Source organism: Microchirus variegatus (assembly GCF_963457635.1).
Source record: "Microchirus variegatus genome assembly, chromosome: 22".
Lineage (NCBI taxonomy): Eukaryota > Metazoa > Chordata > Actinopteri > Pleuronectiformes > Soleidae > Microchirus > Microchirus variegatus.
The window spans coordinates 2,926,351-2,942,537 of record NC_139823.1 but is presented as its reverse complement, the minus strand read 5'-3'; the positions used below and the strand labels follow the sequence as shown (position 1 = coordinate 2,942,537).

At 40.2% G+C, this 16,187-nt stretch overlaps 1 protein-coding gene across 1 annotated transcript; it reads left to right on the top strand.

Annotated features, from left to right (window-relative positions):
• The first annotated feature begins 315 nt into the window (after positions 1-315).
• Positions 316-11,839, top strand: LOC310943422 (leucine-rich repeat-containing protein 58-like). The gene is made up of 4 exons (XM_083908984.1): positions 316-896; positions 6,436-6,564; positions 6,697-6,974; positions 8,757-11,839. Exons 1-4 carry the CDS (start codon positions 430-432, stop codon positions 8,948-8,950), a joined length of 1,068 nt encoding a protein of 355 aa, XP_083765110.1. The 5' UTR covers positions 316-429; the 3' UTR covers positions 8,951-11,839.
• Positions 11,840-16,187: the final 4,348 nt, after the last annotated feature.

The following is a 16,187-nucleotide window of genomic DNA, read 5'->3' as shown; positions in this document are numbered from 1 at the left end:
AGAAGCAAAATAAAAGCACAATAAACCTCTATGATACATGTATTAATAACTGGAAGGTTTGTAATATGACAGACAGGGTGGCTGACCAATCATGACTCGGGTGGGCGGGGCTTATTTCATGAATCAGCCAATCCCGGAAGTTGTAGGCAGATACTAGTTGTGGCAGACTCGCTACTGCTGCTTTCACTGTAGTTACATTCAGCTGCATTTGTTTTTGATCTTCACGTAAAACCACTGGTTTTCTACGAAGAGATGCGGTCAAATGTGACCGACGGGCGCAAACGAGTATTTCTGTTCTCTACGTTCATACTCGACAGCAACTCCTGGAGCTAACTCGCGGTGAACGGGCGGGGGCGCCGAGCCTACACTGCCCAAACATTTTGCCAGGACTTTGTTATAAGAGTTCAGTTTCACGCTTAAATTGTCAAAATGGAGACACGCGAAGGAGCAGCGGCAGAAGCGGCGACGGGCGGCGGCGTCCTCGACTTTTCCCGGCTCAGTCTGAACACTTTGAGCGCTGTCAGTGTCAGCGACGAGAGGAAAAGAGACACCAGGCAGCTATACTTGAACTACAACCGCCTAGCTTCGCTGCCCTCGTCGGTCAGCGTGTTCTGCAACCTGGAGCTGCTGGACATCAGCAACAACGGGCTGTCGTCCATCTGCGAGGGCATCACGCGGCTGAGCAGGCTCAAGACCCTCATAGCCAAGAACAACCGCCTGGACGAGTTCTCCCTGCCCAAGCACTTCGGCTCCCTGCAGCTGGAGGTGCTGAACTTCAGCGGGAACAGGTTCGAGGAGATCCCGCTGCAGTGCACCAAGCTGCTGCGGCTGCAGTCGCTTTCGCTCGGCGGAAACAGACTGAAAAGTATACCAGCGGAGATAGAGAACCTGACCTGGTAGGTGACAACCCACACCTGGGTTAAAGGTGACACTTCTTAGTAGAGCTGCAACTAACGATTATTTTCGTAATCGACTAATCTGTCGATTATGTTATTATTAATCGATGAATCATTAAAATGTCAGAAAACTTGGAAATTATGATGTTCTCGAATGTCTTGTTTTGTTCACAAACCAAAATGATTCAGTTTTAATTATTTCTTTGTTTATGTGGAGCTAAAACAATCAGAAATCTTGTTTTAATAATAAAAAAAACTTGAAACTGATTATCGATTATCAAAATAGTTGGCGATTAATTTAGTAATCGATTAATAATCGATTCATCGATTAATCGTTTCATCTCTACTTCTTATTACAGTACATTAGCAACATGCTTATGGTATGATCATTAAATTCCCAGTTTTGGTAATAAGAAGGTAATAGTGTGGTAATTGGACATTAATACAACGTTACTTACAAAATAATATTCAAGTAATAACTTGATAACTATGACTATCAATTAACCGAAATTGACAATCACCATTATTCAATTGGTGATTAATGCATAAATAAAACGCTATTACCATACTATTTACATATTTTTACTATGAAAATATCTACTTTCAAAATACAGAAATGTCTATATTTTCGCTGAGTGTTTTTTTTTTTTTTTGGTATATTATGATCAAATTCTGCTAAAACACAAATAATCAGGCTTTACATGGAAGAGTTTTTAGTGTTGATTCCATGTATTTTTAATCTATGTTTAATTTAATAACATAACTATAATACTTCATTAAATGCAGATAGCTACTGTATATATAAACAGGTCTGCCAATAATTAAGACCCTTATTTCTTAATTCTGTAGCTATTCATTTTCAGTTGACCTTAATCTAGCACATACACACCACACAGTATCTATGCTGCATCTGCTTTGACACACTTTTCCATTGTTGACATTTTAAGCACTGTAGGTCCACAAGTCACACACAGAAGAGCAGACACACTTTTGTAAGCTGGCAAGAAGTTTAATGGTGTTGTTTGCTCCCTGGTTATCGTGCTCATTTCCAGTCATATTATCCAGTAAACAGTGTGATTCATTGTGTACTTAAACTGTTCCCGTAACTCTCAGGACTTCCCAAGGGCTGGAATGTAATAGTGTCATAAAAAAAAAATACACTTTTGAGACAAGTTTATTGCTGTAGAAAAACGCATTCAAAGTGATTGGACAAAATTGCAGCAAATTAAGGTAGCTGTGCTGCTAAAATGACATACTGTACATTACTAGAGCACAAGGTCTCATTTCAGTTATGTGGGTATAGCAACAGCAGAGGAAAACATGGAAAATAGGTAAGCAATAAAAATAACTAGGTCTCTATCTTATCATTTCCAACAGTAGCATGACACAGTGATCAACGTGAGGGGCAAAGATCGACCGTCCAACCTGCTTCATTTTGCTCTCACACATAAACACACTAGTGTGACTGACTCCCACAGACCATGAGCACGACGCGGAGGACGTAGTCAGACTAGCTTAACTGGACATTACCGGACTTTGCCCTGCCATTTCTCTAGTGCATAGGTCGGGTAATGTCCGCCTGATGCCAGTAGAGAATAGTATAACTAGAGCAGGTCACAATGCAGCCAGGTCACAGCACGTAGACTGCTTTATCTCTATTCTCCTGCACCCTGCAGTCATTTATCATAAGCTAAGATGCCCCAAGAAATGTATCGCACATTTTAACAGAATTGTTAAAGATTCGGTGAAAGAAAATGCACATTTATCTATCATTACGTCAATTGTTATAAGGTAAATATTGGGAGTTAAATAATGATACATATTATTTGTTGGCGCCTTTACGACACTCAAGTTCACCTTAGAGACAAAGATTATCAGTAGCTGTTGATATATCTGTATGGTGGTGAGTCGTTTTTTCATCTGTCCACACGTTTCTCCTGTTGCCTGCTGTATTTTTTAGAATTTAGAATTTAGAATAAAGAGGTTTTTTTTGCACACGCACCAATTAGTGGTAGTGAATTTGACATTTGCGTATAACTCCTCTTTTTTACACTTCAGTAGTGAACAAACACAAGCTTGGGTGCAGGAGCAGTGGGAAGCACTTATCTGCACTTGGGGTCCGATGGGGGATTGGCCCTTAAACCGTCCTGGGATTTGAACCAGCGACATGGGCTGCCATAGTATTTAATGTTTTGCCATTTTTCCAGTACAGTGAAATCCAGAGGTGGGAGGGATGTTAAAGTCATATTATTTAAAAACATCCTCTATTATTGGGTGAACTCAACCAACTCTACCACCTGACTCGAGCATGAAAACATAAATGCAATATTTCACTTTTTTTTTGTATCAATTCAGGTGTCTTTATGTGCAAATTGAAACAGGATGCATCAAAACAGGCTGATGGAAATTCACCCAACCTAACTACTTCCAAGTACCACTTTAAATAGACAAACTCATTTTTCACTGAGAGTTAAACATAGATTCTCACAGCCCCTCTTTGCCCTGTGCGCTCTCTCTCCTTCGCTCGCTCTCACACCCTCGCACACAAAAACTCAGCAGCCCACTCTGTGAATAGTCCCCCCTCCTTTGTGCCAACTCTGAATAAAAAAGTCACTTCTGGCATCGTTGTATGGCTCTTCATGTTTTCTCCTTCAGTCCAGATTACCGTAATAATGAAGAAGAATTTTCAATGGCTTATCCTGAGGAGTTGCAAAGACAAACTGGACCAGAAACATGTGCAAAACAGACTGTAATGTAAGAAAACAGTGATAGCTGAACCTTTTGACCACAGTTAGGAGCCATGTGTTCAATTATTGTTTATAATATTTCCAGGCTTTAAACAGTTCTGCTGAAGGGAAAAAAGGAGATCGAGAAGAAATACAGTAGCTATAACTGCATTTTTCATGTATTTATTTGTCACAGAGTTCTTGGAAATTGAGATATTTGCTACGCAGCACCTTGTATAACAACCGTATATATATTTAGTAACAGCCCCCAACTCTTGGTCAGCAATGCCACAAATGGTTCTGGAATTCTGGGAAACAGTCCAGTAAACAAGTCAAACAATCTCGCCCAGTGTAGGCTCAGGTCTGGACTCTTATCTTTGCCTCTCCACAGCAATGTTTACAGGCTGACAACTTGGTCAGCTTAAAAAACTCTTAAACATACAGTGTCAAGATGAAAACGCTGCTTTTTTATAAAACATTTATGGGGCAGAAGGTTGTATTTTCTTTTTATAAAAGAGTATTATTTATTTAACTCACTCAAACGTCTGTTGATGTTTAAGCCATCGCTGTTCATCTTTGGCTTTGTGTCTGGGACCGTTGTCCTCCACATTTTCAAGCAGGGTGCGTTTTTTCTGCTTTGTTGCAGAGAAGCCTCAATTATTATGAAAGCAAACATGTTGGTATTTTTATTTCACATTTTATTTACCTTTTGCACACAGCTTAAGAGCTGCAGCTACTATGGAAACACCCACAGCAGTCTTAAGAGTATGTTCCCCATGATAATGATACATGATACATCCCTGGATGTATTTCCTAAAAAAAGAATCTTGCTTTCGTTACATACAGGCGACCTTTGACCTAGTAAACATTCTCCTCCTAAAATGCACCCTTTCTCATTATAAGGTGTCACAGGTGTGACATGATGATTAATTACATCATTTTCATTTGGACTTTCAAGGACTTTCCTCTTTGTTCGTGTCTGAAGGCTTATTTAGAAGTCTGAACACAGTGAAAACCTTGGGGCGGTGGCTATGTTTTTGCTTACTTGTGGAAACTGTTATATTGTCCTCGATATGCTCCATAAACCGCCGTTATCTCTGGTGGCTGATTTGTGTCACTGTGTCGGGTGATAACGGCGTGCAGACTCTGAATGTCTTTATTCATGTCACAGAAGATCTCACTTGGTTCTCAGCCACCAAGGACAGTATAATGGCTTTCAGTCGCTGTGTCATCACTTCTCACAGACAGGTGGCCTGTCGGCTTGCTTTCGCTGACCAACCATCCATCACTTTCTTCCGGGTCATTCTGGTTCACTTGCTATCGCCCTCCTGTTTGCTCAACGCCTGTATTAACCCACCAGGGTTAAGTTGCACAAACATAAATCATCTATTATATCGCAAAAATAACTTAATGTGCACTTTTATCTGTGGGAGTGATATAGAGGTGGTGTTTGGGTTAATTCTCATTTTCTTGTAGTGTCTGTTCACTGTGTGATCATCTCCATTCACTCCTTGGCATCAAACTATGTATCTTTAGCTCCCTCTTGTGGCGTGTAATAGTTTTACCCCCCTGAACCAACTCTGCTAAACTACAAGCACAATTCCTGCTCTACACTCAAATTTCAGTTGTAATACACACTTTTTTCAAAACACTACACACAATTCTCTGCATTTGGCACAATTTTCATGAAGAAAATCTCTTGTTTTCACAAGGAACACACTGTCATTCAAAATTCTAAAGTTAATTTCCCTACTATGCAAACTGACTCATCACGTCACACAGTTTTACAATTTGCAATCAGTGCGTGAGCATGAAAGGTCAACAGATGAGCTCTTCTGTTTTGTAGACCACTGTATGTGCAACTTTGTGTTGGTTGGGATGTACACTGTGTACATTGATTTTGTGGGAAATAAATAGGAATAAAATATATTTATTATTGTGTATTTGTGTGTTTTGAGTATAAAAACAATCCATCCATTATCTACCGCTTCATCCTCCATCGTCCATCACAGGGCCTATAAAAACAATATTATAAAATATTTGACACACTTATGTATGTAGTGTCTGTAGTAAGTGTAACCTAAGTCATTATGATCAATGGAGAAGAAGTGTTTTCCATTCATCATAGTGTTCTCCATTGAGCACATCAGTGTTCAACTGGTTCTTATAAATGTCTATGCATATGATGGTTTGTGTGTGTCATTTGAAAACAAAATACCATTTTGAGAAGAAATAACATTGTTTTGAATGTAAAAGTTTCATTTTGCAGGAGAATTGAGGGGTTTTGCCCATTGTGTGTGTGTTTTTGGATTTGTGTGTAGAGTTCAGAGAGCATGAGGCATGCTTTCAGAAAATGTGTGTAAACAATCGAGAAAAACTGTAAACTCCAGGTCACACTGCTTGGTTGGCCTCGGATGGCATTCATTCAAGTACTGTGATTGCTTTCGAATATTTTAACTCACTAAAACAGTAACACATTCGCCACAACACTGAGAGTACGAAGCTGCAGAAATAGAAATGTAACCTCTAAAGAGTCCATTGCATGTGTAACATCATTATTTATATGTGCGTATACTACACAGAACTTTTGTGTCTAATGTTTACAAGGACTTTAACCACAAGTCACAAATCTGTCACTATAATATGTATAGTGGGAAAATAACATAGTTACAACACTCCTTTTGTGATTGTGTTTCAAGTAAAACACATCGAAAATACACCCAACTTGGAATATGAAAAGTGATTTAAACCAACCACTGAATTTGATTCTTGCAGAATGTAAAGAACCCTTCTCTGCCTCTCTTCCTCGACAGTCTCGAGCTGCTGTATCTGGGCGGAAACCTCATCACAGCCATCCCTCCTGAAGTGGCTAACCTGCCCTACCTCAGCTATCTTGTCCTGTGTGACAACCGCATCCAAGGTGTGCCACCAGAGCTCACCAGGTAACTGCCGTTCTCCACCATCGTCCTACCAGCATAGCCTGTAGTGTCTGTGTGTGTATATATACTTTTTATAAACCCTCTTTTGTCAGAAAAAATTGTATTTGAAAGAAAAGTACCTCTCTCTCTTTCCAGGCTGCACTCGCTGCGATCTTTAAGCCTCCACAACAACCTGCTTACTTACCTGCCAAGGGAAATCCTTAGCCTGGTGCACCTGCAGGAGCTCAGCCTCCGAGGAAATCCTCTGGTGGTGCGCTTTGTCAAGGAGATGACTTATGCCCCCCCCTCTCTGCTAGAACTGGCAGGGCGTACGGTCAAGAGTCGTAATATTCCCTATTATCCCTGTGACCTGCCTTCAAACTTGCTGCGATACCTGGACTTGGCCAGCAAGTGTCCCAACCCCAAGTGTGCCGGTAGGACAACTATATGAGCCTCTTGTAGATCAGGACATAGAATGAATAACAAAAAGAGTTCAGAAATAAATACAAGATGAGTACCTTTTTAAATATAAACAGATGTCCGTTACATTCAACTGTCGACTGGTGACATTTTTACACTTTACATAGGATGTGATTTGTTTCATGTCGAGACATAATGGAGGCAACATCAACATTGTGCTAGTAAATTGAGACAAACAAAGTTGGAGGTTGGAGTCTGACAGAAAGCACACAGATGCAGCCATGAAAAGTGAATCCTGCTGCTCAAAATAACCAGTGTTTTAGCAGTTGGACAGAATGCAGACATTTATATGTATATATACACAAATGCTTCCTCAGCCAGGTCTGATAGTTTTGCTTGACAGAGCTTGATTTCAGATGAAGGATGCAAACAAACAAATACTGTTACATTGTTTCTGCTCATGAAGAGGTAGAAACAGCTTAAACACTCTATATCACATGTGTCAAACTCAAGGCCAGATGTGACCCGCCACATCATTTTCCCACAATGCATGGCGATTGTGTTACTGTGAAGTCACGGCATCCTGCCACTAGTTTGCAGTGTACAGGGTATCTGCGGGGTCTTATAAAGTCTGAATTTAAGGCCTTTAAATGTTTTAAATTCTCCTAAAATCTCATAAAAGGTCTTAAATACAATTTCGAAAGGTCTTAACAATCTATTAACGTTACTTTTATGCATAAACTTCAGTCTCGCTTTGAAATGTTTCTATTTTTGAGGATGCGATAACATAACTACAACACGGAACTAAAGTAGGCCACCTGTGTTCCCCAGTGAGAATTTATCGAGCACCACTAGCTAGTGTGCTGTGTGCGCGCTGCGGTGTGTTTCAGCTTAGCATAGCAGCGGAGAAAACTTAATAAAAGCCCACAGCTAAGCCGAATTGCAAGTTCAACGATTTGTGGCTCCAATTTTCCTTCATGTCTTTTGTACTTTTTTGCCAGTTTGGATTTGAAATGGGTCTTAAATTGTATTCATTATGGTCTTAAAAAAGTCTAAAAAAGTCTTAAATTTGACTTGTTGAAACCTGCAGAGACACTGAGAGTATCATTGTATATGCATCATGCGACGAATGAAATATCCACAAATGATCCCAAAATATGCAGGAAGAGACAGATTGATGCAGATGGAAGGCAGTTTCAACAAAGATGGGAAGGCGAATACATGTTTGTGCTTCAAGGAGAAAAAACAGTATGTCTTCTGTGTTATGAGGCGGTGTCGGTCATCAAAGAGTACAATCTACGTCGGCATTTTGACACCAAACAAGGAGCCAAGTATGCCAAAGTTAGCCTTCAAGAAAAACAACACATTCTCAGCGAATTAAAAGGCAAACTACGATCGCAGCAGAATGTGTTCACAAAAGCCATAACCAAAAACGATGCGGTGGTGAAAGCTAGCTTTATTGTGGCTGAAGAAATCACTTGTGCTTCAAAGTCTTTTTCTGAGGGTGTGTTTACATTTAGTCACATTTATTCTGTCTTACAGTTACATTTGGCCCTTTGAGGGCAACTATTATGCTGATGTGGCCCTCAGTGAAAATGAGTTTGACACCCCTGTTCTATATCATAATTGACCTTTTTTCTTTTTCCTGTAAATGACCTGGTGTCTGCTCTGTTGTATCTTGTGACCACTTTGTTGACCTCCAGGATGTTAACGACTCCACTTCTCTTTTCTGTTACCGTTTTCTACCAAATACAAGTCACTGACCTGTCGATTTATTCACTCCCAATATTCTCCAGGCGTCTACTTTGACTCTTGTGTCCGCCAAATCAAATTTGTGGACTTCTGTGGGAAGTACCGGCTGCCTCTCATGCACTACCTGTGCTCTCCAGAGTGCACCTCTCCCTGCAGCTCCAACCCCCAGAGTGACGCCGACTCGGAGGAAGAGAACAGCGTGCCTGTCGACCGCCTGCAGAGGGTGCTTTTGGGATAGAATGACACTGCATTCTTATACCCGATTGTAGACAATTTCATAACAGTGACATCACAAAGTATTCTCCATCCCCCTTAAATGTGCAGTATGTAAAATTGTGCATTCACAATGTATCAGGAAACACATATTGCATACATAAACAAGTAGAGTACTAATGTCCTGAGTGTGACAGTACACTCCTCTGTGTGTTCTGGTAGTCGATCAAGCCGTTGCATTCGAGTACTGCAGGAAACTTCAGACCCTGTATGTAGATGTTCTGCGTTCAAATGGTGTTGTTTGCTGTGTTAATGAGAGGAGCCCATTTTAACGACAAATCATCCAACTGTAAACGACTCTTAGAATTGACTTCCAAAGAAAGCTAGGAAGGCTTCAAACAAAGAGAGAGAGGAGAAGGGTTAGAACTGGGCTGATGTTTCCATGATGAAGAGCTGTACGAGCCCTGATGGGGTTCTACTCTAAGAGTACTTCTTGATACATATACAGTATTATGTTGTGTGTCTTTTGGCTTGATAGCTTACTGGCATTCACTTCACTTTTGCTTTGGTATGACATGTGTGCTCAACTACGACCTCTAGTGGCTCTTTAGTATTGCATGTCATCTTGCTGTCTTGGGCTATTTTTAAATAAGTTGGGTTTTTTGTGTAACATCGTGGATGTTTTCTCACTGCTAAAGTCTCTGGTACAGAGTTGTAACAGCTTTATGGATGAAAAAGTTGTCTTGCTTTTAAGAATTCAAGACACAGCTTTACGCTTAACTTTCAATGAAGCAGAATTTCCTGTGTTTTTTTTCTGACACAGTCCTCAAGACATGTTTTTTTCTTTTCGCTCTGATACGCATTATCAGCTGTCCAATTTAAAACAGATGGACTCCAGACAAGGAGTAGAAACCTCTCAACTATGATAATCAGAAACTTTGAAAAGGCTTCAAAATAACACATAAAATGTGGCTGAAAGGAAGGGGCCTGAATTCTTTCTAAATGTACTGACATAGTAATGCATATAGACTCCTAAACTCCCAGTTGGTGAACAAGGGGGAAAAAGACAGTTCTGATTTGTTTACTCGCATCACTCCACATAATATAAGAGATAGACTCTTATGCTGGAGCATAGGAGAGCAGTTTAATTCTTATCTGGACTGTGAATTCTAAAGGAGGATTCAGTTCTTTACCCCAAAAAAACCCACACTTTATCTTAAATACTACATTGTTGTAACTTTTAAGCACATATTAAGTCTGTTTTATCTTTTATCTTAAGTTTTGATATGAACAGTGTTTTTTTTTTGTCCAACTACTGAAAACACACAGCAGGCTTTGATTTGTAGTTCGACATCAAAGCTGCTAAAAAAAAAGACTGGGATTTATAACAGAAACAATAACACTTCTTACACTACAGTACTGTCAGCTGACCGTGTGTGTGTGTGTGTAGTTGTGTGTGTGTGTGTGCGCGTGCGCTCTTTCTATGCTTGTGTGGACCACCCCCTGATAAAACACCTTTTTTGTGGGGACATTTTTCCTTGTGTGGACATCATGCCTGGTCCTGAATGTGGTCCCCACAATGTGGTAAAGACATGTTGATATTTGTGTGTGATTGCGTGTGTGTGTTCTTGTCTTTCTATGCTTGTGTGGACCACCCCCTGATAAAACACCTTTTTTGTGGGGACATTTTTCCTTCTGGGGACATTATGCCCAGTGCCGAACGTGGTCCCCACAATGTGGTAAAGACATGTAGATATGTGTGTGCGCCTGCGTGTGTGTGTGCGCCTGCGTGTGTGTGTGTTCTTGTCTTTCTATGCTTGTGTGGACCACTCGCTGGCAAAACACTTATTTTATGGGGAAATTTTACCTTGTACGGAAATTATGCCCAGTCCTGATTGTGGTCCCCACAATGTGGTAAAGACATGTAGGTGTGTCTGTGTGTGTATGCTGTTGTCTTTCTATGCTTGTGTGGACCACCCCCTGGCAAAACACCTTTTTTGTGGGGACATTTTTCCTTGCGGGGACATTATGCCCGGTGCTGAACGTGGTCCCCACAATGTGGTAAAGACATGTAGGTGTGTGTGGTGCTATTAAGCTGTCCCGCACAATATTAAAACACCAAGGTTCATCAGGACACTAACCTTGAATTTTTTTTTCTATTTTCCCGCTTATTCTTTTTTTTTTTTTTGATAAATTAACCCAGATCAGGGGTTATGTGTGCATGTGGAAGAATGCTTGTCCAGGCTTACTCACAGGAAATGGATGTGGGGTGGACCAGGGAAACTATTCCCCGTGTTCGCACAGAAACAATAGCTATTCAGCAAAACACAGTGGCAGCCTTCATGTTTGTGTTCAGGGCTGCAGGTTTTCGTCCGGACATAAACACATGCTCTGTATGTGAGTGAATGAAGCCTACTGTCGGTCACAAGAAGTATTTTTTTGGAGGCAGAAACTCGTCTGGTTGTTTTCTAAACGGTGACGATGGCGTTTCTGTGCGTGGTTACATCACTGCTGTGTCCATCGGGTTGTTTTTTTTTGGGGGGGAGATTTTACAACCTCCGTCGTAGTGAGGAGGAGACAGACAAAAGGAACGCTCCTCAGTGTTACAGTAGTATTGATACATGAGCGATCAAAGTGCCTTACTAATGATGAGAGCTTACACAGAGACATGAAGTAATGTGATATATATGCACCCGGAAATGTGACATCATTAATATTCTGCTTTATAAAGTCCTTTTTTAAGTGATTTTCTACTTATCAGGATAACAGACTAAAGAGAGAAAAAAAGTAATGTTTTATAACAAAATGAAGTTTTATACAAATCCCTTTTCTAATGTATTTAAATGTCCTGCAGAGTAGTTGGCACTTGTATGTAGACTGTACAGTATATATAACATGAATTAATAAAGTTTAATTGTAACATCTTAAAAAGGTGTGTGTGTGCTGTGATAGTTAATGATGTGGGTTGTTTTGATAAAGCCTCCCGTGTTTCATTTGCATATGAAGGTGAATTCTTTCCCAGCGTCGAATGCTGAGAGACCTTTTCTGCAACCCAGGCCTAAGAGAGATGCCAGGGCGAGTGCATTCTGATTCACGCTCTCCACTAATTCGCAAAACGTCACCTGCCAAGAACCACACATACTACTTTGTTCATCTTCTTTTATCTCTTTTCACTCTTTCTTCTGCTTTCTCATTCACATCCCCTCCTCGTTCCTCAAAGCCAGTCTGGCAAGAAGGAGACTTTGAACTTCGCACATCGTTTGTGTTTATTTTTGAATGTTCCTTTAATGAAGTCACAGCTGGGTTCCTGTGTTTATGTGGCAGCGTGTCCTGATGTCCCTTCTCCCTTATTTTAACTCTTGCAGACGCCCCCGTGACAGCAGGCGCACTGAGGACAGATTATGTAGATTATGTTACACATAAGGTTTCTGTGCACATGAGCATGCACACACTCCCCGTCCAGGCTGTTGTCACTGCATTAGAAACCTCATGAGGTTTAAGTTGAAGATAAATCATTTTAATTTGGTCTTTTTTTTTAAAAAAATAACAGGATTTTACCTCACAAATGGAAGATAACAGCCCTCTTTTAGTCATTTTCAACAGTCTGTGTGGTTTCATTTAGAGCTGAAACAATCGATTATTAATCCGTATTTATCAATCGTCTACTACTTTTAAAGGTGCATTATGTAATAAATCTAAAGCAACTGGCCATAAAATCCTCCTAATATGTCACAGAGACTCAGGAATAATGTTCATATAACAAACTGAACTCGCCAACAACAACAGTACAGACAAGATATTTGCATTAACAAAAATATTTTGCAGACTTCAAATCATGTTTATGTTTTGAAATCATGTTTTGGCATGTGGCGCCACCTACCACCATCTACCAATCATTGCAGTCAGTAGAGTCTCAGCTGCCGAGCAACCACGGGTTGTCAGTTACGTCAGAAAACGAAACCTTAAAAGACCTCGGTATTTTGAATTTGAATGTAGTAACTGTTTTTGGCCACATTCTTACATATGGCACCTTTAATAATAGATTAATCAGTTTGATGCTTTATTCATTATTAAAACAAGATTTCTGATTGTTTTAGCTTCTAAATGTGAATATTTTCTTTGTTTCTTTGCTCCAAATAACAAAGAAATCATTAAAAACTGAATCATTTTGGTTTGCGGACAAAACAAGACATTCGAGAACATCGTCATTTCCAGGTTTGACAAACACTGATCAACATTAATCGAGAAAATAATCGACAGATTAATCGATTACGAAAATAATCTTTGCCATTTGTTGTACGCGTATGAATTTTAAATCTGTGTCGAATATACACTCACTGGCCACTTTATTAGGTACACAGGACACTTAATAAAGTGTCAGGAGCAGCACACTGTGTGGTTTCATGCTCCTGTCGTCCATCTGTTTCAAAGTTTTAACATGTTCTACATTGAAATACAGTCTCCTTCATACAGTTACTGTTGCCTTTTTTATCATTTGAAACCACTTTGGCCATTCTCCTCCGTCTTCTGGCTTCAGCAAAGCATTTTTGCAGAGAGAAGTGCTACTCACTAGATATTTTCTCTCTTTTTTTCCGGGCCATTCTCTGTAAAACCTGGAAATGGTTGTGTATGAAAATCCTTGTAGATCAGCACTTTCTGAAAGACTTGGAGCAGCCTGTTTGGCATCTGTGCCAATGTTTAAAGTTAAATATCACCTTTCTTCTTCATTCTCGTGCTTTGTTAAAGCTCGAAAAGCTCGTCTTGATCACGTCGGCTGAGTTACAGTCATTTTACTGGCGTTGGGCCTGTTTTAGCTGCTGAATTTGATTGTGTGAGCCTTCACAGAAATACACACAGTTACCAAATAAATAATTGGATCAAAGAGCAAAGGGCTTTTTGATATTATAATCCTCTTATCACGCTCACAGATGTACCAGTCCAAATCAAAGTTAATCGGCATGAATTAACATTTATGCCGGACCTCACACACGAGATTCAAACTCACGCTCAGGCTGAGCCTTTGCACACGACAGCCACACACACTCTGCATACACCCAGCTCACAGCACTGCTCAGTAACATCATAAAGAAATCCTGCTTGGAGTTGCTCTGATGGAGGTGAGATGGCGGTGAAACTGTATTTGATCGCTATGGTTTCTTACTTACACTCTTAGAAATAAGGGTTCCAAAAGGGTCCTTCTACAGGGGCTGAGGTTCTACCTGGAACCATTTGCTTCTGAAAAACCCTTTCCTGAATAAAGGGTTTTAAAAAGGGTTCTTGGTGGAACCCTCCAAAAGGCTTCCAAGTTAAACCTTTCTAAAAAGATTCTATCCTGGAGCCAAAAAGGGTTCTACTTAGCACTTTTATTTCAAAGAGTGTAGGATTGGTCACTCTAAATTGACCGTAGGTGAGAGAGTGAGTGAATGGTTGTTTGTCTCTATGTGTGATCCTGTGATGGACTGGTGAACTGTCCACGGTGAACCCTGCCTATAGCCCTATGTCAGCTGAGTTTGTCCTATATTAAAGTCAACTTTGACTCAATGTTATGCTCAGCATGCAAAATACCCATTAATAATCGGGGAGTCCCATCTCCCAATTGTTGCGCAATACCGTGTCGCAATACCGTGTCACCACCCCAGGTGCCACCCTGCAGTATTGGCTATCTTTCCTGTTAGTTGTGGGCTTGTGTGGGCCTTTTCCACAGCACAAGCAAGTAATTTAAACATTAAAATCCAAAATTACAAATAAAATGATATGTAATATATATAAATATATATGTCAATACAAAAATATTTAGGAAAAAACAACAACATGTTTTCCAATTACATTGTAACATGGTTAGATCACCCTCACATTTTGCATTTGAGGCTTTCAGGGGGTCTTAATGTTAAAAATGAAAATGTGACTTCCAGAACGGACAGAAGGAAACGCAGATTTGAGCCATTGAATAAAAGTCTACAAGTCTTTCTGTTAGACAGCAATTTTCCATCTGGAAAATGGGGTTTTGTAAACCTCTCTAATCCTTAAGTCCACCAAAGTCCATAGAGAAAGTCAGGGATTTTACGTCACACATACAGTACATTGCACGTCGGTTGTCGTTGTACTGCTGCCTCCTTTAGTGAGTTCTGTGTGGGAGAGTGAGCAGTTTAAAAAACGTGGAAAAAAGACTATGTCAAATTGTAAGATAGGTCCTATCAGGTGAGCCCTCAGCCCTTTGTTCAGTGGCTTGTTGACGATGACAGCAAGTGTCTGGGTCTCAGGCTGCTTCAGAGACATAACAAAAACTGTTTTGATAATGTGTCACTATCTTATACAACCACACTTCAAAACACCTGAAGCATTGCTTTCAATTGTATATACATTTTATTTCTTATTAAACTCATACTTATCATTGGATAGATAGATAGATAGATAGATAGATAGATAGATAGATAGATAGATAGATAGATAGATAGATAGATAGATAGATAGATAGATAGATAGATAGTTGCCATGTTTCTTTTCACCACATAAAGTGGAAAATCATTTTTGACAGCTTGTATGTGGAGACGCTGATGCTTTCAGTAGAAACACCATGACCGCTGAGGAGGTTTAATCCAGGTCCATGGCAACACTGCAGGATGAGCTGAGTGGGAATTGTCTCTGGGTTTGTTAGTGGTACAAACCTGCACATGCAATTCCACACACACCATTTTTAAGAGCTGTGAATAAGTGAATTTATGGTAAACAAGAGTCTTATGAAGGTTTTACAGTCTGAGTAAATGACACAGAAGGTGACATACCAATGACAGGGTGTGACAGATATTCAGAGTCACAGGTGTAAATGCCTTTATGTGCATAACACACTTGTCCAAACACCTGTATTTGTATATCAGAGCCCTGGTAACCTCAGTAGAACGACATGTGTCTAGTTTGTGCCAGCTCCTCCTCTTTGACTCCTGCTTTTTGAGTCACAGATCAAATATTTAGTGCTCCTTGTAATTTAAGCTCAGCTGCAGTCCACCTGCTGCTGCTGCTGCTGCTGCTGACTCAAAGTCTTGAACCTGATCTTGAGAGAAACCTGAGCGTGATTGCCACGCTTTGGGTGTAACAGAGCTGGCAACAGTGAAGCAGTGCTTCAGTCGGGCGCTAACACTGTGTCATTTGATCTCTGTTCCTTTTCGGTGCCACAGACCTTTGTGTTTAATCATCTTTATGATGACAGATCATAAATCCTCTGTGGTTACTGCCTCTGGCATTCTAGTATGGTTTTAAAAGTCTGT

What these genes read in the sequence shown, in the direction of transcription:
- LOC310943422 (XM_083908984.1), top strand. Translation starts at nt 430, where the DNA reads ATGGAGACACGCGAAGGAGCAGCGGCAGAAGCGGCGACGGGCGGCGGC. An exon ending in GAGATAGAGAACCTGACCTG is followed by an intron (nt 897 to 6,435) that starts GTAGGTGACAAC and finishes CTTCCTCGACAG; the next exon opens with TCTCGAGCTGCTGTATCTGG. An exon ending in GTGCCACCAGAGCTCACCAG is followed by an intron (nt 6,565 to 6,696) that starts GTAACTGCCGTT and finishes CTCTCTTTCCAG; the next exon opens with GCTGCACTCGCTGCGATCTT.